The sequence below is a fragment of the Corvus hawaiiensis genome, chromosome 30 (assembly GCF_020740725.1).
Source record: "Corvus hawaiiensis isolate bCorHaw1 chromosome 30, bCorHaw1.pri.cur, whole genome shotgun sequence".
NCBI lineage: Eukaryota > Metazoa > Chordata > Aves > Passeriformes > Corvidae > Corvus > Corvus hawaiiensis.
The window spans coordinates 20,030,323-20,054,080 of record NC_063242.1 but is presented as its reverse complement, the minus strand read 5'-3'; the positions used below and the strand labels follow the sequence as shown (position 1 = coordinate 20,054,080).

The following is a 23,758-nucleotide window of genomic DNA, read 5'->3' as shown; positions in this document are numbered from 1 at the left end:
ATTGGACATGTTTCACGGGTGGTGATTTGTTACATGTGTTACAGAGAGTTTTGTTTCAAATCTTTTCCCGTAAACATCACACTTAAGTTAAAACAAAAGATACAGCTTCCATTTTATGTGGAGGTGTGGGCTTTGCCTTTCTTCTGTACCAGTTGTCTGAGAATACCTAAAATGAGAAAACAGCAACATTGTATGGTTCAGATGGAGCAGCTTGCTTGGATTTGCTGACAATAAACTACTGACTTGAGAAAACCACTTAATGTTCAGGATGGAGATGATAGAGATTTCTTTGCAGAGTCTTATTTACTATTTTTCAACTAAAAGCAGGCAGTAAATCAATCATCATCTGTAATTATTGCTGCAGTAATTACCTTTGGGGAGTAGGTTATCATTCTTGGTGGCCTTTGTTCAAATATCTCTTTCATTTTCCCTGTTTTATTTTCCTTGAATCATGTCAGTTTCTGAGTGAATTAATAGTATTCTGAAAGCAGTCCGATTGTAAGATTTCTGGAAGGGCTAATAATGCGATTCATCTGAGGAGCTGAAAGATGCTTGCATAGACTAGCATTTAAATTCATGGATAAGAGTTTGCCCATCAATTATTACATCTTCATTTTTAGTGAACAAACAAAAGCTGTAAGTAATCTTGCGAGGAGAATTTAAGCTGTACCTCCATTGCAGCACTTATTTAAATTTCTGATTTCTTAAGTATTACTGATTTAGTCAGTACAAAATGTAGTTCTACAGATAAAAATAAACAGTATTTTAAATAGCTTATTTGAAAAACTATTCTTTGAATGTATGTAAATGAGTTATTTAAACTCATGAGTGCTGTTTTACATCTAAATAAAATATGGAGTTACACATTACATTTCCAATTTGTCATGTACTTAGCAACCCTTTCTGGGGGGAAGATATAAGAGATATTTTTGATATGTCTGTCACTTTTGATAACTTAATTTGAAACTTATATCTTAGGGGAATACTGATACAAGGCAGGTAAATACATTAAAACAAAATGACAATTGAGTTTTTCATATTGAATGCATTAAACTAATGTTCATCTGAAATGGTGGGTGTTAAGAACTAGCTAATGACTAAATTTCTCACATTTCTTGAACATACACTTTTTTGAATTACCCTGGTTTTGTTTACATTCCTTTTATATTTCTTTCTCTCTGTCCTTCCTTTCTTCCTTTTTTTTTTTTTTTCTTTTCCTTTTCCCTCTTTGGTTTCTTGCCAACTTTGGTTTGACTGTCCCCCAGCACTTGGTGAAGATTGCATCTCAGGTTTGGACCTAGGAAAGAAAATAGGCATGGCTAATGTTAGATAAGCCCCTTATAGTTAAGGAATAATAAAATCTTTCTGAGGAAAAATAATAAGATTTAATTATTTTCTGTGACAAACACTGTCTCTTACAAATACACTGCAAGTTTGTGGCAAAAAAATAAGTCTCAAAAGCAGAGTAAATGACAACTTTCTGAAAAACTGTTATTTGAATATCTCCTTTTACTTTAAGAAGGAGGAATTAAAGTTCAACTGTCAGGTACTTTAAAGGCAGGGGAAGGATCAGTTGCATCAAACTCATCAGTCCTGACCTATATTTCATTCTACTGATTAATTTATCCCATTTCCTTGGCTAGTTTCTGGAAAAAAAAAAAATCTATTAAGTATCATTGACCTGATCAAAATCACCTAATGTGTTTTGTGAGGAAGGGAGAGAGGGATAGCTGGAGAGAAGCAGGTGGGGAAAGAGAAGTCGGAGATACGATACCCATGTACAAGCCCCAGAAGAGGCTCTGTGCAAATGAGGGGTATCAAAGTAGGGTATCAATTGTTATGACTCCTTAAACTCCTGACATCCAGGGGCAGAGCCATCCCCTAAGCAAAACTATGGTAGAGACCCCTGTGATGAGAAAGCAAGGGACAGGGGGAAGAGCAGCTTCTTGTATCTTGTTTAACTTGGTCATTTGAGTTGTAAACCTTTTTTTGTGACTTGGCATGCTTTGGAGATATCACACTTGGTTTACTGACTGCCTCCCCCCCCCCTTCCTTTCTGGTTTATGGGGTTTTAGTTTTAGGAGGGCTTGAGGTTTTTTCTTTGCCCTTACTACCGGCTTTTGATGAGAAAGTTTGTTTAGAAAAAAAGTTACAAAAATACAGTCACTTGCAAAGAAAACTAGCTATTCTTGATACAAAACTGAATGCAAATGTAGTTCTACTAAATGTTAAATACAGGTTTCTCTAAGCTAAAGACAGGTAATAGTCATTATTACATTCAGAGTCACCCATGAAAAATCGCTGAAGTGGTAGTTGTTAGATAAGCTATCACAAGGAAACTAGTACAGTTCCGCATGTTTAATAGAAGTGCTGATCTCTGATTTCTTTTTGGGGAAAAAAAACCAAACAACCTGTGGTTTTACTTCAAAGTAAATTTTTACTCAATGCAATTTTGTGTCCTACACGCAGAAATAAAATTACTTAATGTTAGTTCCTAGAAAGATGAGCGGGATGCCTTTCTCAGCTGTATTTTACATACCCATGCTCTGCTTAAAGAAGGCTTGTATCTTGAAATATATTGCCAAGCCCAGAATGTCTCTTGAAATTGTTCCCTGTTTTTGAGGAAACCTAGGTAATCTTTCCATCCTGAATGAATTTAGAACTGCAACTCAATTCATGCAGAGTATCAGTGGACTGAGCAAATGTATCTGTGTTTTCATGTGACCTGTTTCCTCATCATAGATTCCGAGTGAAAGGATGTTTCTCATGCAGAGGGGCAGGTTATGTGGTGTAGTACCAAGGAAGGTAGAACAGTAGTGCATGAAAAGAAAAATGTTACTAAACAGCAGACAGAGTTCAGAGAGAATTTGACATTCAGATCCCCTTCCAACAGTAGCCTTTACATTTCTCTGTATCTGTCAACTATTTGAATGTTTATTCACAGCCCCAGCCCTCCCTGGCTTCCAAACTGCATGGGCTAGACTCAAAAGTCATGAGATTGTCTGCTGATTAGACTATAATCAATCCAGCATAAACAAAAACAGCAATTAGTATTGGTATTATTTCTGTGAACTTGACTTAAAGTTTCAGTATTATTGGTCCAATCAACTTTTTCTGAACAGGCTGTTTTCAGGAACTGTATTATTTTGGCATCATCATTTTATAGGGAGGGAACAAAAAATTCATAAGATTCCATTTGGCCTGAAAAGCAAAAACATCTGTTTGATGCATGAGTAAATTGCTGGATTCTATTTGGCCATCCAAAAAAGGGCAAAAATTAAGATACTGAACATAAAAGAGTACATGAAAAGAAAAAAAAAAAGAAATTACAAAGAGGATTTAAGATTAGCATCTTTTTATAATGCGGGCTATTTATAGTGTTCTCTTTTGGACTTGCCAAAGCATGCCTTTATGTATTAAAAGAAACCGTAACAACAAAAACATCCCTAACCTTTAGTAATATTCATTGACTTTGGCAATGCACAGTGATATTGATGGTCTTGATTAGCTGTGGGATTACAGTAATGCTGCCCGGTCATTTCTGGGGCCAGCATGAGTTGTATTGACCATCATTGCTGCTTGGAGTTAGGCACTATTTGAACTAAACATCTGAACAGCTACTGGTTGTGCTGCTAGCTTCCACAAAGGTGAAATCTTGTGACAAAGATAATATTAAGAGGTTTAGTTATGCTGCTGATGTGTTAGGATTGGTTTGATTTTGTTTTCCTGAGTTGCTGTTAACTTGTGTAACAAGGGAAGCTGTCAGTATGGAGGCACTTATCTAATATGTAGGATAACATTATCCACCATGATCTAAGATCTCTTGAAAGGCTTTATGTTGCTCCATAATTCATTCTGTCTAATTTACAGCGGGTTTAATAGCTCTCAATTCTTTGTTCTGAAACACGATTCAGTATTTTCAAACTTGCGTATTTTGAAAAAAAAAGGTCTTCCTTTTGAATAACTGTGCTTGAGGAAAAGATCCAGAAAAACTGTTAACATTTTAACATGGATTCAGTATTTTTTTCTGTGTAAAAGAATTAAATTAAGATATTTGGAGGGGATTTTTTTAGTTTGATTAAAATACAGTATAAGTTCCAATACCCTAAGACAACCTCCTAGCATCTTTTCCCAGCCATATTTTACCATTTCCATTGGTTTCTGCAGGGCTATCTGAGCTCAGAATCAGTCCCAGTTGGGGGCTGGGAAAATGCATTATTTCACTTAAATCAGAACTGTGGCATACATATGTACATATATATAAGTGTTTCCCTGAAGGGACAACATACAGATCTACAAAGAATTCGGCCTGTTTTATTTGGTGCTGTGAAAATGTACATGTCTGCTTTGAAATACATTTTGCAGAGTGTTACTACAAAGCATTAAAGTTTTCCAGTTGCTGTCTTTATAAAAGTTGGACAGGACAAGAGAGGCTTTTAAATACTTTTAAATCGTAATGTAACATTTGGCATAGGACTCTGACAAAAGATGGATGTGCAAAGACCAAAAGAGGTGGGGAGGTTTGTTTTTGTTTTAAAATTAGACAACTTGGGTTCTATTTCACCTCAAGTATGAGTAATTATGCTAGTTTAGCAATTATTAGAGATGAAAGAAATTCTGTTAGATATGAGTCTCCTAAACTTCAGTAGCTTTAGTTTTAGCCAGGATAATGATCAAGGAGTAGTTAGCCATATGCCTAGGGACTATGCTGTAGCAAAAAAGATAGGGCTGATCTTGGGGGTATCCTTATTACAACATGTTATAATTAACATTTTCATTCAGCCCTCCTACTTTCCAAAAAAATCTGCTTTATTTTTTTCTGTGCACACATTGGTAAGACTGCACAAAATTGCTCTCTTCCAATGAATTTTTGAACCAGGACATTTGTCTTCCATATTTAGAATATTAGTTAACACTCGTCACAGATTTTTTTTCTGCCATTTCATGTTCCTTTAGTTTCAGACAAATTTTTCCCCTCTATACTGCATAACTATTAAGAAAAAAGATGTAGAAGATTTTTTCCCCCCTCCTTTTCAGGATTTAGTCTAGGTTATACATGTCCTTCTGGGGTGTGCACATTTGGGTTTTAGATTTTCCTTTAGCTAGAGTGATGCTGTCGTGCCATACTGCAACTGTATGTTCTTTGTACAGTTGAATCCATATAATGTGTACTCAAAAGAGTTGTAGGGTTGTTATGTACCAATTCTGCACAATTAAAGCCCAATGAAATTTTAGATTTTGGGGAGTTGCTTTCATTGTGGTTCTCCCTCCCTCTTTTTTTTTTGTGTCATGGGAGTAAGGCAGAGGGCTGTTTTTTCAGTGAGTGATTTTTCTGATACTTTCACTTTTAAATGTAGGTGAAATTAGGTGCAATTTTTCTCTGGAAGAGTAGGATTTCTAGTCCTTCAAGATTTCTTAAAGTTTTATATATATATATATATATATATATATGTATTTATCTATATATATCAGTATAGTGACATTCCCCCCTTCTTTATTTAATGTGATATGGGCTTACTGTGGTTCTTGAAAAATGCAATATCAGTAACTAGCTAGCCTTCTTACAAATTTGGAAGTGCTGGTCGTTAGTTAGACAGCTGGCTGAAGCAGAATACCTTTTTGTCCTGAGGAAAAATGGATGGGATGTTGATAGTGAGGATTCCCAGTGATTTCCTTCTGCCCCAAACCCCATTTTTGGAGAGCTTATTCTCTCATGCAAAGGCAATAACCTGGAGCATGAATTTTGTCCTTACCTAACACGAATGCAAAACTGCTTTCCAGTTTCTCACAGAGATGTTCAGTGTTCCACACAAATGTGGAAAAGCTACAGCACTTCTAAGTCGAAGTGTCCTGGTTGACTGTAAAATAGGTGGCTTTTGTGTACAGTCCCTGAGACCTGTTGTGCCCTTACTATTTTTTTGTTGTGCTTTGCTGGAAAAATATATTTCAAACAATGAATTCCTTGATAATTGATTTTCTAGTTTCATTTTTCTGGTGTTCACTTTTTTGGTTACATATCAAGTTCAACTTCCATTATTGATTCATTCACTTTTTGAAAGAAGCTTTGAAAACAAAAATAATATACCTGCTCTGTTTCTGGACTGGATGATGTGATGCAGTGAGGCAATGTCCTTGGGAAGACCAGGCTATGCTTTGATCAACAAGAACTTTCTCTGGCACTGAGTTATGATGGCTGGGTCTTTTTTTCCAGACAGAATCAAGTGACTTTCTAACTTTTGACAGTGGCAGTAGGAAGGAGGAGGGGGTGGGGAAGTTAATTATTTTCCACCTCTAAAGAATACAATTGTGAGGAAGGAACTTTCTGATTCACTGGTTCCAGGACAACAGGATGTCAAGATCCATGCCTGATGTAATGTTTTCACTCTGAAGATGGGAGGAGGAAATGGGTTTGTATTGGTCTCTGCATGCAACCACTGACCGGGAAGGGATTGTGTTATGTGACTTATAAAGAGGTAGAGCACAGGAACAGATTTGGTTTGCAGTTTCTGGTGAATGTGTTGAGTAGGAGACTTGCTTGTCAGATGCAAATGTAAATCAATGGAGAAAGGTCAGAAATCTTTAAGGCTAGGTACAAAATTTTAAAAAAGGCTTTCATGCTGCAAGACGTTTAGTGCTTAGATGCTGCTCTGCTTAGTTTATAGGTGACTGGTTGCCTAGTGGAATAGTCACTTTGCACCTAACTCTTGGATTCTTTATGTAATTCACAGGTGCTTAGGGGTTTATGAATGTCGTTGAGTAGAAATTATTTTAAGGAGACAGTAGGAAAAATTTGGAAATAATAATGTGTCTTAGCTCCTCCCCCACTCTAGATGTGGGCATCTTAGTGCAACAGGGCATCTCACAGCAGTCACTTATCTGACTCAGGTTTTGGAGATAAAATTCCTTTCCTCCCAGGCTAGAAGGAATTGAGGTGGTGTGCTGCTGCTCTTCCTCTCTCTTTTACTGAAGGGGGAAAGTTCTTTGCTCTGCTAGGATGTGAGAGGTAGGGGTTCTGTTCTGTGCTTTGTCTAAAGGTGTTTATCTGTATCTCACAGGGAGGACATCAGTCATTACACAGCAGCATATTGTGTTATGAGCGTGAGTTACCCTGTTATTTTTGTCAATGATGTTTCCCTTTTCAAAAGTCTAATTAAGTATTCGTCAGACAAGAGGGTGAGAAAGAGCATTCATACATGAGACTCAGGGCTCAAATAGCTTGAGTACCATGAAGAAAAAGGGGAGACCTGCATCCTGGTTTGCCAGATACTAACTGCCTTATTACTTCTGATGAATTATTTCAGTGCAACTAGAACTGGAGTCCACTTACCCCACTTGCTGTGATGGTGCCCCAACAGCAAGGATAAAATATCATGCTGATTCTTCTTGTTTCTAGTTCGGTGAATATTGTAGATGAAGTATGGTAGTTTCAACAGCAATGAATGAGTGCACCTCAAGTCTGAGGGTAAGTGTTCTTCATTAGGAAGCTCACGACGTGTGTACAAATCCTTCTGATATAGGAGAAAGTTCAGCTGGTGCCACCCACATCCTGGGTGAGCGATCTAACCAGTGGATGTGGGCAAGAGGGGAAAAGGAAGATGTATTTCAACCCACACATTTTCTGCCAGTGTTTTATAGCAGCCAGGGAAGAGTATATGAACTCTGAAGAACCAGCCCATAAGATTGCGTCCAAACCCAGGGCAGGCAGGAGAATACTTATCTTCCACTCTCCAGATGTGGTGGGGCTTCAGTTTGATTTCAGCACTGAGAAAGCCTCAATGGTAAAACCATAGGTACTGCCTGACCTCAGTGGCATCTGAGCAGAACTGCTGACAATTTAGATTTAGCATCCCCTCACTAGTTTTTTGGCTTCTAAGCTCCTCTGTGGACATAGACCAGATTGCTGTTCTACATGATAGAAAGTCATCTAGAATAGAGCAGAGAGTCTGAGGGATCAAAAATTAACTTATAAAACCCTGGTATACAATAGAAGGAGATCTCTGGTAAATCAGGGATAATCTCAGTTGAAGGGAAGTAGGTGTTTGGTTTGGTTTTTATTGACTCAGATAAATGTGTGCCTTTAAGTAACAGAGCTAAAACATGCAGCTGTGTTTTGGTTTGGTATTCAAACAGTGTCAGACAGCCCAAACGCCTCAATTTAAGTGTCCCATTTTAGGTACATAAATAAATTGCTTCCCTTCCAGAGGCAATGATCATCTACAGTAACCTTTACTGTAAGTCTTCATAGCTCTTCTTTATATCACCTGTCTTCAGACTTGTGTGATGTTGGTTACTTTGAGGTTATGTGATCCATACACCAGTTTGATTCCAATTACTCTCTCTTGCTGAGTTTAGACTTTTGTAGACAGTGTTTAATGAATTTCCTGTTTTCTAAGCACAGTTGAAAATAGAGTCTTTAGGAACACTAGAAATTCTTACTTATGTCACATTGAGTAAGAAAACTGAGGTGATACATAGCTTCAGGACACTGAGAGGAATTACTCTGAATGTGTTCATGTTAACTACTGGACTTGGTAATTGGGGTTAAAATTTATCTTAACCTCCTAACTTCTGTCTTCCCCCAAAAATGGACTGGCTGCCCACAGCACGTTGTCAGGAATGGAGGTGGAGTACTCGGTCTAAGACAGGCAAGACAGCTGAAAGTCCTGACCCTGGTACTAAGAACTGACTCCCTCTTGCTTTGCTAATTCTCACTGTGGTCCTCAGTTTGACTCTGAGATTTATAATAATCTGTTACCTTGCATGATAGAGAGTCTTAGGGATGACTGAAATTTACTTGAGGTTTATAAAAAGCTCTGAGATTCTTTGGAGGAAAGTACTTTTGAAAATATAACATTATTAGTTTACCTAACAATAGAAATATGAGTATATGTAGATGTGGTTTAATCTTGTAAAAGGATGCATGGTTATGGAGGCAAAGTTAGAATTTTGGACAGGATTAATTAATCTATTACCTCAGCTGCCCAGAAAAATATATCCTCCCTCCCCCCACCCAGCTTTGGGGTTTAGAATTATTCCTCTGCTGCTGGAAAGAGCCTCTTCTGCCTTTTCTGCACACAGTGTTATGTAAAACTGGACGTCTTTAGGCTGTCACATTTGGATACTGTCATCCTTGAGATCAAGGGTTGGAAGAATATCCAAAGGATTTCTTAAGCATAATTTCTTTCCACTTAAGTATATTTATTACTTTTATGTTTATGTGCTGCCTAGGAAAATACTTTATTTTAGCATAAGAATAATATTTTCCAACCACCGCAGTTTAATTGGGAACTCCTAATTCAGTCATTCTACAAGAAGAACATTAGGGGAAAAAAAACAAGCTCAGTGTTGGGACAGACCAAAAAGAGGAGTGAAAAATACGAGTGCTATGAGGGACTTTGTCTTCTGGAATAAGCAAATGCAAGAGGAAAGAATGCTTTATATAACAGGAATCTTTTAAGGAAAATAATTTCCAATGTCAGAAGAATATTGTTACAATGCTGGGGGGGAATAGAAATAGGAAAAGGGGTATGTCACAACACAAAGGAAAACAGATCAGGCACATAAATATTCATGCATATGATTAATTGGATTTTTGTAAAGTTGTGGCTACACACAGAACTGATTTTCAGTGGAGTTCTGGAATGTAGATATTTGAAATGTTAATATGCCAATGCATTTCTTTTTCCAATTCTTCTAACACTAAAGTCTTTGGGAGGATGTACATTTGACAGTCAAATTGGTAATCTGGCTAGTAGCTGATAGACACAAATTGATGCTAGGTGAAGTTGTTCAGAAAACAGTGCTTTCTTAGTAGTTCTGAACTTTTATGAGTGCCAGTTATTTCAAAGGCCATTATGAAGCATTCTGAAATATTTGCTGAATCTCAGAAGTCACCCACTGAATTGCTGCTCTAATGTGCCACAGCCGGGTGCGAAATCCTGTGCTGGCATGTGTCAGCCAGAAGGGTTTAAGAGGTGAGTCTTAGATACCAGTGGTACCTAGGGAGAGAAGAAAGCCAAGGAAGGTGTAGCCCTAGCAGGTGATTCACTGACACGTGATCCTGAATTTAATACTTCTCTGTAACTTCTTTAATTTCAGTTTTGCATCCTGACTGAACCCTTGTGGAGACGTATTTCCACAGCATGTTACTGCAAAGTGTGAAACATCTTCAGAATCCATTGCCTTTAATAGAGCTAGAGGATACTCAATGTCCCCTGCAACTGGCTCTTAAATTTGCCTTCTGCTATATGATTAATCTGTCTGCTCATACTTAATATCTACCTGTAGATGGTGGCAGTATGAATGTCCTCTTGGTTTTGATGTGGCCACGAGGAGAAGTGGAGAGATACTTCCAGAAATTACAGTCATTTGTAGATACTGAAATAATGGCGCACACGTTTTATTTCTGTTCTGTCTCAGTAACTCAGTAAATTGTGTATTGATTATGCTAATACAGCTACTGTCTCTATTACTTGTCTGCAGAAATTATTCAAACATGTAGATTGAAGATGCACTTGGCAAAGTTACCATCCTAAGAAAAAGGCTTTTGTGCAAAGATGGCTTTAAATTGAATTACTAATCATATGCTAATGGAAGTTTATAGATCAAGTATTGAATTGTACAAAATGCAAAGTACAAGGTAAAAATATGTATTCTGAACTTCCTATCCTGACAGTCTTAGTTGCTACATTAGGTTTATTTTCACATCTCTCAAGGAATATGTTTTATGAAAGGATAAATCAATAGCAATCTATTTTTATAGTTTATTTTGGGACATGGAGCTTCTCCTGCTTTGTTTACCAAGCTGAATAGAGGCTCAGGCATTTGGGGCAGTTATTTTTTTTCTTTTTCAAAATTTATTAATCTACCTAGACTAGAAGAAAACAGACTTTTTTCAATTATCTTTTGCTTTTATTTTATTATGGTTTGTAATAGGTCAGAAATCATAAATCTTAGCCAGAGTTCTTCAAAAGGCTTCCCTTTCAGTGAAAGTGTACTTTTCCACATTTCTAATTTTATCCATTTCTTTTCTGTGCAAGATTTTTCCAGGCATAAACCAGAAATGACTTGTGCTCTTCCTTAGGGTGCTAAATCTACAGATTAACTTTTCAGAGAAGGGGAATCCTGGTTACTCAGTAGAATATGAATGAGAGTTTGCAAGCTAGAAAATATGTACATATTTTGTAGCAACTTCAGAAAGTAATCTCCCTCCTTTAAGGTCTAGCCATGAGTCCCAGGAACAGACTAAGCGAAAGGGGTGAAATCCTCATTGATCAGCAGGTGCTGCTGTAGAGCAGTCAGGAGCTTAATTCTAAATTTAGGACCTCTATATCAAAATTCCCACAGGTTTCCCTCATTGGCTGTCCTTGATGGTTCTACTTGATTTGTTGCATTGTTTTTGTTTTGTTTTGGTTTTTTCTTTTCCTTCTTTCTTTAGAAAGGAATAGTTGGTCTTAATGTTGCCAGTCAGCTGCCCAAGCATGAGACTTGCTCTGAACTGAAACGAGGGTTTGCCTTGGACACTGGCTGTACCAAAGCTGAAACATCTTAACCTTTCACATGGATACAACTTCAGTTTAGAGATAGTTTTGTTTTGGGTTTTTTTTTTAGTAAAATTTTAAAAAGTGGTATCTGTCAAATCCACAGCTTTTATAATGGGAGATAGAACTGACATGTTGGATTTCTCTTTTCCCTTACTGGTATTTTTTTTAAATTGCTCTCAAGAAGTGAGATGCCACAGTTGTAGTGGTCTGATCTTTTTTTGAAATTTTGTTACTTGGGATTCTTGGTTTTGTTTCTCAAAAGTTGTCCTGAAAAAATGGGTAGTAGGAAATTGATCATTTGTTGTTTTAAGGAACAGATGAGTTAATTGAGAAATATTACAACAGCTAACAAAACAGATGAGGAGTGATCATAAACATGTAGTTGTAGGGACAAGGATCATTGTTGCTTTCATGACAACATGTATCTAGAAGTTCTGTTCAGCTGTAACATCACTTATTCATATTGGATTATAATGTATTATTCTGCTTTCCTGAGGCCTCTCCTTCACTGGTATTCTGCCTTCATTACACAGAATTCATCTTACCTTGTGCTAGGATGTGGTATATGCTATAATGAAGGTGACATCTCTGTGCAATTACAGTTCTAGGGTATCAATAATTTTGATGTTTGAATTAATAATAGTGCATACATGCTACTCTTTTATTTGCATATGATCCTTGTTCCTTTTTTTGTTGTGTTCCATGCTTGTGCTAGAGAAAGGGTTTTGGTTAGCAAAATTTCAGTCATCCCCTTGTATAGATTCTGTTTAAAGGTGTCTTCCTCTTCGGAAAAAAATTAGTGTAGTTAATGTTTAAGGGAGGTTAACATTGGCTGCATGTCACACTACCTTTCATATTCAGCTGAGTTTAACAATGGCCTGAGAGCTGAAACAGTACTGAAGTTTTCAGAATCTGGTTGTCAAAAGGTGTTAAGTGCTAATCGAGAGCTTATCTGATGCTACCAGCTGTAGCCTACTTAATGTAAGGAATACCCTTGCAAGTTGGAGGAAGGAGCTAACTTAATGCAAAGGAAAATGAGATGCTATTTTGTAGGTGATTTGTGCTAATGCCAAGATTCATTGATTCAGTGGGTTTTGTAGAAGAGTTTTCTTTTTCTTTTTACCATGCTTCCCCCTAAATATGGGAGTTTTTTCCCCCTGGTAATTATGTCAGTCTAGTTGACTATTATTGGCAAGTCTTTGTGCCATGGCCTGTTGTTACCTACTCGTTTCTGTTGTGACTGAGAATCCTTAAAGGGATGAACAAGGGTTTAGAAAAATGCTAACCACAGAGTTACCTGCTTTTATGCTTGTTTCCTTTTTCAAGTGCAATAAAGACATAGTGGTCAGCCTTTGTTGAAAGCAAACCTCAGCTCTCACAGAATTTTCAGATCCCAAAATAGCAGGAAAGTTGTAAAATGTTTGTTTTCACAAGGCATATGCTGTCATGTTTTCATGGTACAAAATTGCATACCTGGAAACAATTTGTTAGAAAGTATCCATGTTTATTTTTCCCATTTTAGGAGCTAAAAATGTTTGGTGTACCTCTCAGTCAGCAGTGTGAAGCTGAGTACATCTCCTTGTGCAGTCACTTCTCAGGAGCAGTGAGAGATTCTGGTACTGCAGCTGGTGGCAGTAGACATTAAGGACAGAACAGCAGAAAAAATTAACTCTTGCATTTTAGCTTACACTTAAAAGTGGAGAGCTTGTCTAGCTCTCAACAGGTAGCCACTTGGGAATCAGTTATTGAAAAGTTCATGTTTGAAGACTTCAATTCCATCTTGAAACTTCAGAAATGGTAGAGTTCTTAAACTGCTTTTTTGAACTGAGTAGTGACATTTATCATGGTTGAGGACAGCAGGTACATCTACAACTAATAAGGCTGATTAGTAGGTAGTGATGACCAAAGTGAGTTTCCTCTTGAGGGATGGAAGAGTGGACTCATTTTCAGTTTTAGAGCTTGTTCTTGAGTACATTTTTTGGAGATACACCAACAGCTAATGATGGACATAAATAAGGTCAGGTTGGGCTTCTGCAGAGGTTTCCCTGGGGGTTTCAAGGAGCTCACAATAGATGGGATCTTTTATTTTTTTGTTAAAGTATGTTAGTTTTATTCATTATTTTTCTTGCTTTATTGATGAAACTTACTGATCTGTGCTACCTTAGAGAAAAATCTTTCTATTTAGCTTAGTTTGCGTTTGACCACATGTTCCCCAAAACTCAGCTTTTCATGAGCTTTTCCCACTGCTTTCTTTGTCTGACCGGTTTCCTTCAGCTGTGAGGATGCTGGGATGACTGCTTCAGTGTACCAAAGGAAATCATACAGTATTATCACAGCTGAAGTACTGGTAGCATCGTGGCAGCAAAACACAAGTTCAGCTCATAAATTAGCTCATAAAATCATATTTTGTGAAATACTGGACTGACTGCAGGGCTGGGGAAACTTTTATCAGATCTCTGTCGATGAGAAGAGTTTGCTTACTAGCCACGGCTCTGGGATAGAGATATAGATTGTTTAGAGTCCTTCAGAGATTGTACTTGACTCTTTCTAATATATGCACTGTGATACAAGTTTCTGGTGTCCTAAGAGTGTCCTTATGAAAACTGGTGTTTTTTTTCTAGAAACTCAGATTCTAGAAACAACCAGTTGTATGAAGCCTTGGGGTTGGCGGAGGAGGAAAAGAGGTACCTGTGGAGTGTGTATATGTATCTCTTCTTTTGCATATATGTCTAGATTTATATGTGACCCCTAAGTGTTGCACTCTCTTGTCCCAAGAACCAGGAAAAATACCTCAAATCTTTGGACTTTTAATTCAGTTGCATGATTATTTTTTGAGGTCTGAATTCTTGGGAGTGGAAATGCTGCAGAAGTGCAGTCTTTCCCCTTTCAGCTTTTTCCCCTGTGGAGGCAGAATGAATTCTTTTCTCTCCGCTGTTCTCTAACCCAAAGAACTCGGTCTTTGGGAGAATAAAAGGAAATGGTTCTGCCTTTTAGCTCTTCCCTTACTTTTGCTTTGGGAGAGTCAATCTTACTTAGGCATCACATCAGAACGTACGAGAACAGCGCTTTCTAATTTTTCAAAGTAGCAGCAGAATGGCTCTTGTTAGGTTCACTCACCCAACAAGTTTTGAATAGTGAATCTGACAAGAATTGTATTGTTTTTAGTTCTACTGCTCTGGAAAGCTGTGAGCCAAGGGAAAGACGCTGGCATGGTATATACAGTAAAACAGCATGGGGTTAGTTCTCCTTTGCAAGGCTGTCTGCACTGCTGAGATGTTTGCTACTGAATATAGGATTATTACTATTTTTTAAAGCTTATGTATGAATTAGCACACACACCTCTCCCATCTGCCAGGAGAAGGCTTTCTCTTACTTGTGTGGAGCAAGCAGAATCTTAAAACCCGTAATTGTTCTCTTATTTAGATCCATAATCAAATACAGTAAAGTGCATTGAAGACAAATATCCCAGAGGAAATTCGATTTGTTTTTTTAAGCCATGAAAAAGATTTGGTTACTCTGTTCTCAGATTTGTAGCTTCCATACAGCAATGTATTCTGTCTTAGTCTGGTCTACACTTTCGCACTTTGCAGTGCAGCTTTTCTTGCCTGTGTTGTGCAAGCATTGCTGGCTTTCAGAACTGAGGCTGGTGTAAAGGTGCTTGAAACACTTCAGCTACCGACCTAACATCTTTTTTGTTTGTTTTGTTTTTGTTTTGTTTACCTTTTTTCTGACAGTAGAAGAAAATGAAACAGAGGACCATCAGGCAGGTGTGGGACACACAGCCGCACAGACTGGTAATGCTGAATTCCTTCATTAGTGCTTGCTTACCATTTGACAACAGTGTGAGGGATTTTTGTATTGGGGTGTTTTTGCAAAGCCTGCACTCTTCTTTCTCTGTTTCAGCTCATTCTTGAGGCTTGCAATGGAAAATAATGTTCCTTTCCCCTTACCTTTCAATTTCTGACAATTAGAAATTCTGCCTTTTTTAGGTCAGCTGACTGAAAGTGAGATGCTTCTAAAGTGTTCTAAATGCTTCTAGAGCATGCTTTTATTTTTTTCTTTTTATTTCCTTTTTTGTTAAATTTAATCCTTCTCTACATTCCCCATGGAAGCCACCCCCCAACCCACCCCCCCCCCCCCCCCATGCCATTTCAGATAACCTTGATTGTTCATTTCACTTAAACTATTTTTGTATTTGTAAAATATGTGGTTAGGGGTAATTTCTTTAAAGATTGTTTGTATAATTTCTTGCCAGAGATTAATTAAGGGCTCTTTAATTTTAATAAGTGAGATTGGGTGGACAAAACTGTTGTTTGAGTCAGGATCACAGGGATAAGTATTGGTAATAATCATGAAGAAATAATCGTTAATTCCCCAAAACAACAAAGACTTCTTTATTCTCTAGCATGGTTCGGAGAATGCAAGAAATAATTTGTTTCTGTCTTTGGTACTGGTTTCACAGAATTTTATCTGAAGAGAAGGACTGACTCATCTGAATAGTCTTATTCATTCAGCTGAGGTCACCTTTTGGAGTAAGGGCTGACTCCTTAAGGATATTCCTAGAAGGCTAGTCATCTCTGAATACATGTAGGTAATTTGTTTGAGGACAGTTGGAGTTATTCCTCTTATGAAGGTGAAGAATACAGTTAATTTTTTCTTCAGCTCGAAGACTTTATATTTCTGTGGGTGTCCTGTGGGTTTGTGTTTGGTGCCTTTTATAGATTCTAATGGCTTTGTGCATAAAGTAGGTAGTTCGAAAACAGTAAATAAAATTGAGGGAGTTATTTGCCGTCTTAATGGGAAATTTCTCAAACTCTTCTCAGTGTACATATGTCTCCATTTAACTACCTGCAAATTCTTAAAAAAAGCAAACTTGTCCTGCTGTAGAGACACAAAGTTGAAAAACAGGCAACTGCAAAACCAGAGATCAATGTCAAGGAATGGTGGCTCTTCTGCATTTTTTTCTTAAAATAATTCTCAGTGGCTAAGTTGCATTGCTAGTTCTTTATTTCCCACCATGTCCTGTGTTGTTCCCTGTTTATTTCTAGGCAGGATTTAGCATTCTGTTTTTCTCTACAGCAAGAATGCAGTGCTGATATTAAAAACCAAAAACCTGATAGAGCAAGCAGTACAGAAGGCCTGCACTGTGTACACACTGCCAGAAGTTTTTATAGTAATACTTTGTATCTAAGCTCTGGCTCTAACCATTAAATGTGCTTTTTATAGAGTACCAAGTTATAATGTAGTGCAGCTACGGCATATTAATCTTACTGCAGAGATTTAATGAGGCAGTTGTTTTGCGATGGACACTATTGGGAGCAGAGAGCGACAGAGTTTTACTTTACCACTGAGCTGAAGAAATATTCCTTGCCTGGTAATAATTACAACCACATGATCTAAGTTTTCCTTTCTTTTGCCAGCACTTTTCCATGCAGAAGTGGCTTGGAAAGAGGTCTGCTGCAAGGCAGTGAAATGGATTGGAAAGGAGGCTGTTTTCTTGGTAGTTTGATGTTTTAGTTGGGATTATCGATGGATCCTTGCAGCATAGGCAGAAATATGTAAGATGAGTTTCAAGAATACAGACAGTCTTTGCCAGTCCACTGAGATGACTTTTAGATATTCATTACTTTTACTTGACTTTTATATGGGTTATAAAAAGTAAATGTGGTGAAACCTCATTTTTACATGGGCAGAATAGAATTTCTGCTGGTTGGCCTTAAACCGCTCCCATACTTGAAATTAATTGAAGTCCATGCCTTTATTGCCTCCAACACTTTTAAGCCAATGCAATTTTTCATTTTCCCCAAAGTTGCAGTTTTATTAGACCAAGTTACAGCAATAACATCCCTTATGAGAAGGAGGAAGAAGGGGAGAACCACCTGCCAGGGAACATAGTAATGAGAAAATCATGCTTCTTTTAATTTCCATTTATAAATAATGTTAACATAATCAAGAACAGAAGACAACTGTTCTTTCTCTCTTTTTTTTTTTTTTTTTTAAGTGCCTTAATAGGTAGAATTTATTTCTCTTCCAAAAAAGCAACCTTCATTCATTTCTACACTAGATAATTTCCAATGGTATCTGAAGGCAGAGAGGATGTGTGTGTATTATTGCTGATGTGTATTGAAAAATTTCAGTTGGTGCATGGGCAGCTTCCAAAAAAGGGCAGGGAAGCCTCTGGAAATCACAGTGGTATTTGCAGATGTTGAGAAAAGTAATTTTACTATGAACACCGTTTTTATTGAGGGAATTGTGGCTGTGATTGTTGCAGATACTGGGGAGAAAGAAATGTGGGGGATGAATGACATTTGCCCTGAAGTCTATATATGAGCCTGAGCTTTGAACAAGAGGTTAAGGAGAAAGCACAGATGAATGCGTATTGCATTTATAAAATATTTTATTCTAGTCTTTCAAAAGAGCTGCTCAAATAAGGCAGCTTATCCTCAATTTAAGTAACTATTTAAGGTTAGACCAGCTCTTGATGGAAGATATTTGTTGTTGCAACAGAAAAGCTATCTATTCACAAAGCCTCCAAATGATATTTGCTCTCTTTAAATATCTTCTTATTTTGGTGGTGACATCTCTTCACAGAAGCAGATCACAGTGGAAATGCATTCATTGAGAGGGGCTGAGACTGCCAGAACTCATTTCACAAAGCTGTCATAGGCTAAACTCGAACCTAGGTCCCAGAGGGTCCCACTTAAGTGTTGACCTAAAAACAAATGTGCCAGTTGGCTAGAGCATGTATTCTAAAGTTGCAGCAGAAGGGAATAAGCTTGACTGACTTCTGTCCCTGTAGAGTTTATATCTGCAAATGCAGAAGGAGAAGCAAAACATTATTAGTCTTAAAATGATGCTAATTTTAATAACTGGTCGCTAAGTATGAGGCTTTAAATTGAGTTATTCTTTAGGCTTTTGTGCACTAAGGGGTCCACGTGTGCCTACGTGTGTGTGTGTGTTGCTGAATTCCTGTAAAATGCAAGTGTTTCTGAATACTGAGTCTCGAGAATTCCCTCCCCTCCCTTTTCTTTCCTTCAGCATTGTACTTAAAGCAGAGTCAGACACTACCCTTATTTTAAAACAAACAGGTCTGTAAACTTTATGTGCAGCATTTAAATACTCATGTTAAAATTCAGACCTAGTGGCCACATTTCCCTGAGTGCTGTCAATTTTATGAGATGAAACTGGGAGCTTGAGCTGAACAACTAATAGTATGCAGCATGCACATGCTGCCTTCCAACAAGTGTTTAATGATGTTGGGGTCAGTTTGCAACAGTTAAGACAATTATTTCATTTTCTTGGCTGTTTCGAACCTGGTGATCTCCTAGCTACTTTTCTTAATCTTTCAAAATATGTTGGAAAATGAAGTGGCAATGCAAGTTATTAGATTCAGAGTATTCAATAATGGCTAAAATGTCATAAAGTCTTTTTAGAATTAGCATACCTTTTTTGGTTTGTAAATTTGCAGTCTACTCTTCTATTTGGAAGTAGCTGCCCAAGTGGAAATTTCCACTCTTGAAAGAACCTTGTGGATGTAATTTGTCATATAAGGACTTAGTGTATAGGCAGGGCTTTTGCATAGCAAATCTATTTTTGCTTTCAGAATGTGTTTTTTATTTTAAAAAATTAATCTGGTTTCTCTCTGTAATATAATTCCCTTAAAAATAAATACTGCCCTTTACCCCTGTCAAAGAAATTCCTCGGTTTTGATCACAAGCCACATGGCATGAGAAAGACTTCCTGACATGGGTCATTTCCAGTTTCTGCTTGCGGGTCCATCTGTGTTTGCACAGTTGAAGGGCAGGGTGCAGCAGTATGGACCAAGGGATACAGAGAGATGATGAGAGCTCTGACCTTGGTTGTGGGCAGCGAGAAATACAGGAATGGCTGTGCCCAGATTGCTGTAGGGTGCTGAGAGCGGATATGAGTGGTTTAAAGTGGAATAGCCTTCCTGCTTCTCCTCACACACCACCCCACCCCCAATATGAATGTAGTGTTGGCATGTTTTAGTTTCTCTTCTTCCAAGGAGTTGTGCAGGATCCTAATCAATTTCAAGGCTAAATAAAGTACGTTCACAGATAGCACCTCTCTGTTCCCCTGGCCAGGGAGCCCACTCCTGGTTAGCCACCCGCTTGGCTAAAGAGCACAACATCTTAAAATGTACTTGCACAATCTCCAGTTATTATGTGAGTTCATACTTGTTTTCTAAAATGACTTGTTTTGGTCTCAGCTCTCTCAAATATCTAAAAGGAAAGATGAGGTGGCCAAATCAGAAAAGGAAAAAGTGGTGAAACACTTGCATTCCTTTTGCTGGAATGTACATAACCATTTTTTTTTCTGCATTTCACTTGTTTTAATGTGGTTCCCAAGAAAAAACAAAGTTAAGTGCCAGCTTGCTTTATTAGGGAAAACAGATTGGTTTATTTCTGTCTTTTGAAGGAAGCTTTTAGTAAAATGGGCAAAAAGTCAAGAGTAGTTAAAGCTACTGTGTTCCTCCTCAGAGGAGGAAGAAAAGTTCTAGGCTACACATTATCTCACTGAGCTGGTCATCTGCTGAACTGAGGCAGTGCAATGAGCTGTGAGGTGTCTCTGCACACATGGGTAGGTGGTGAGGCTGCACGTTTCTTCCAGTTTAGAAGCTTCAGTTGGGCTCAGGACTGCTGATCAGAGGCTGGAGCTATCCCCCAAGTGCCTGTTAATACGTCAAACAGATAAAGCTTTCTTTGTGCACTATGTAGCCTTTATACTAGAGTGGTTAGTTTCCAGTTTTCCATGATGTGGCAAACACAGGAACTTGATCAGCATTGTCTTTAAGTTGTATACAAGTTCAAAGCATGGGTAGCATTTTGACCCAGGGTATAAGCTTTCCAGGGCTTTGTGTCAAATAGTGTGGTGATGGAGTATTGAAATGGGTTGTAAAATAGAGATTAATTTCATGTTTATGTAAATCAAATTTGTTAGTCTCTTAATTCTGGTAATTTCCTGCAAAACGCTGTAGTTAACAGTGAAAAGAAGTTCCTGCACACTCACTGATTTGATTTTTCTTTTCATTGAAAAACTAATTGCATAGGTGGTTTATCCTTTCTTACGATGATCAAAGCAGCTTCAATAGCTGTGATGAAATTGACAAACCTAACATTGAAGCATGGAAGAATAGCTTGAGTGAGAAATGGAGCTGCATTTGTGGGAGTAGAAGGGAAATTTGCTTTTCATTTAGATTAGGGAAAAAAAAATAAGGAGAAAAGCCTCTTTTGCTTATTTAGCAATAAATTCTACAGTGTGCTGCAGGCTCATGCCAAATAGTTTTCTTCTCATCATTAGCACAACAACCTATCTTGATTTTTTTTCAAGTGTTCTCTTCTTACATGCCTGACATCACAGTCTTGATTTTCTTTCAGACCCAAACTGTAAACTAGAAGACAAGGCAGAAGATGGAGATGTGCTAGACTGTAAGAAAAGGCCGGATGAAGGGGAGGAGTTAGAAGAAGAAGCTGTGCACAGCTGTGACAGCTGCCTCCAGGTGTTTGAGTCACTGAGCGATATCACAGAACACAAGATTAATCAATGTCAACTGACAGGTAAACAATACTTATCACTTTGTGGCTTTGTGCACTGTTCTATTTCTCATTCCCATCCTCTGATTCTGATATCCCTCCTTTCTCAGTTATTTTATTCCTGCACTTGAGTGCTTGGTTGAGACCTTTATAAACAGATTTTGGGACAGGATTATACTGTAAAAGGAGCATTATAAAATTCCTTAATACCAAAGGATATATGACAGCTGTGTGTGTTTTCTAGATTCATACTGTACAGCTTTGCTTAAACATGTATTTTGCTAGGTCACTTGTGAATGCAGAGGGCATTTGTAAGTGGGGCTTAAGAGGCATAATGTCACATAATGAATGAATTTGCACAATGGCCTGTTGCAGATCTGAGCTGGGTGTTGTGTTAGTCTAATCTGTTAACTACAAATGACTGTACAGTAATCAGTAACTGAAAGTTGAGAGGAATTAAGCTAATTGTTAGAGGGGAAAATAAAATCTCAGCTTCAGCCAAGGGGCAGAACTGAGTGCTTATCAGATACTACTGAATTGAGTAGAGCTGGGTGAATGGACCTGTATACCACCCAGATTCCTCTGAAATTATCGTAGATAGCCCCCTCACTGAGAAAACCATGTGAAACCTGCTGAATTTAAATTTAGTTGGTTTTTCGATGGTATACACTGTAGGTCCAAACAGGCTCAGTGTCAAGAGAAAGGCATTTAAATTTTTTATTAAATAGTGTTTTATTTTTAGCCTGTACAGTGGAAAATGTATTTATTATGTAGTGAAGTTTTGTTAAAAACCTTTCTTTATTATGAGTTTGTAAGTAAGAAAAACCATCCTTCCCATTTGGGAATGCTTTTAGAAAGTGTCATTGTGTGCAAAGTGGCATTGTGTTTGGAGAGCTTCCTGAGTTGTGGTTCAAATAGGTCCATAGGCTAAGCCCTGTCAAAATGAGACATAAAAGTCAGATAGCAGTACCACTCTTGAGGATGAAGAGTGAAAAGATGATGAGCAGAAGAGGAATAAGTGGGCAGGAGAAGAAGAAAGATTGAGGAAGTAATGTGGATTTGTCAAATGATTTTAATCCTCACTTCAAATTATGGAAGATGAAAATCTGCTGCAGCAAGAAGTGTTTACTTTTATTAATATATTGCTTTGCCTTTTCTTGCCTGTAAAATGTATTTCTGACTTGAGATACAATCAATTCAATCATTTTCTAATCACTCCTACAAACTTCCAGAATGTATTTGTCTACAGTGCTCATTATTTCTGGCAGTATGGATATTCTCTCTTGACTTGAAATAACTTAAACATTTTTCTCCCTTTTTCTTCACACCTCTCTCCTTTCTTTTGCACTTTCTGTGTTGAAAAATTGGTGGCTTAACTTGTCTCTTCCTTCACTCTCCCAGAAAGCACTCCCCTTGCCTCAGTCCCCTGGCTCTCCCCTTCACTGTCTCAGAGCCTGTTTATTTCTCCCTGTGGTTTTTTTTCCTTGTTCTGATACAGCTGTTTCTCCTTTCTGGTTAGTTAGTTGCTGCCCCCTTCTACCAAGTGTTTCCTCTGATTTAAAGCTGCAAGCAGAGTGCACTGAACAGTGCTTGCACGGTTGGGTTAAGAAACTGGAGAAAAGCAGGTGAGGGGATCAGTAAATAGGAAGAATCCTGGACCACTGCTCCTGAACACAGCAGTTCTTGCTGAGAGCTGTGTTGCTAAATGAGAGTGAAAATAAGGATGCTGTATTAGTCAAGCTGAGGGGCATGTGTGAAGGTAGGAATACACGTACATACGATGGCAGAGGATGGGGAAGTGAAACTGAATCTTGAAGGAAATTGTTTAAGTTCCTGAAAATATCTTTGCCTCTCTTTCAAGGAAATTTGTGATAGTGAATGGGTAGAGACCAGGCAGTGTGAAAGCTAATGAAGTGAACAAAAACCAAAACTACACACCCTTCTGGAGTACAAAGTTGACAAAAAGCCAACTGTCCTCTGTTTCTAAATATAAATGACCTAAATACACCCTTAGAGTTGAAAAAGGGGCCTGAATGACATGGCTGGTGTTGAGGATTTCTTCTTAGGCAAAAAAAAACCTAAACAGGTGGTTAGTGGGGTAGATTCAATGCAGGGTCCTAAGGTGCATGTATAACCTTACACTAAGGACACAACATTTAAGACAACCTCATTGGCTTAGATTATTTTTAGATAGTCTGTGACAAACAGTTGACAGAAAGAAGCCTAACTTTCTGTTCTGAAGCACAATATATATTTGACAAAAATAAGGGTTGCTTTTAGCATTTTAGTCAAGCTCCCTGGACTCTTGTCTTTCTCTTGGACTTCCACAAGCACCTTTGGGTGTCACACTCAAAAGTTTTTTAAAAGAAAGTGTTATCAAGAAGAGCTAGTTGCACCTCCCTTTCCCATCACAGTCCTCTGATGCAACAGGGTCTTACATAATTGCTCTGATTGTGTCCTTTTGGAGGAGTCCCACAGAAATTAGGAGACACTCTAAGGAGTCAACTAATATGTCTACAAACATGTCAGTCACTACGTTGTTAATGAAAGGCAAGAGGTTTACAAAATGTACTTTTTCCTACTGTATTCTGCTATTTGGATCAACTGTGTCGTCTCTGGAGGAGGGCAGAGTGTATCATCTATCTTGAGATGTTTCCAGTC

At 37.9% G+C, this 23,758-nt stretch overlaps 1 protein-coding gene across 12 annotated transcripts in view; it reads left to right on the top strand.

Moving 5' to 3' along the window:
* ZNF521 (zinc finger protein 521) overlaps positions 1-23,758 on the top strand; it is a 229,935-nt gene that overhangs the window by 3,395 nt on the left and 202,782 nt on the right. For 4 of the 12 annotated variants that reach the window (XM_048289336.1, XM_048289339.1, XM_048289341.1 and 1 more), the window contains 3 exons: positions 14,165-14,227; positions 15,278-15,337; positions 20,942-21,121. In XM_048289336.1, coding sequence (XP_048145293.1) covers positions 14,165-14,227; positions 15,278-15,337; positions 20,942-21,121 — 303 coding nt within the window. The remainder of the gene's footprint in view (positions 1-14,164; positions 14,228-15,277; positions 15,338-20,941; positions 21,122-23,758) is intronic. The other 8 variants (XM_048289345.1, XM_048289344.1, XM_048289348.1 and 5 more) reach the window with 4 other exon arrangements.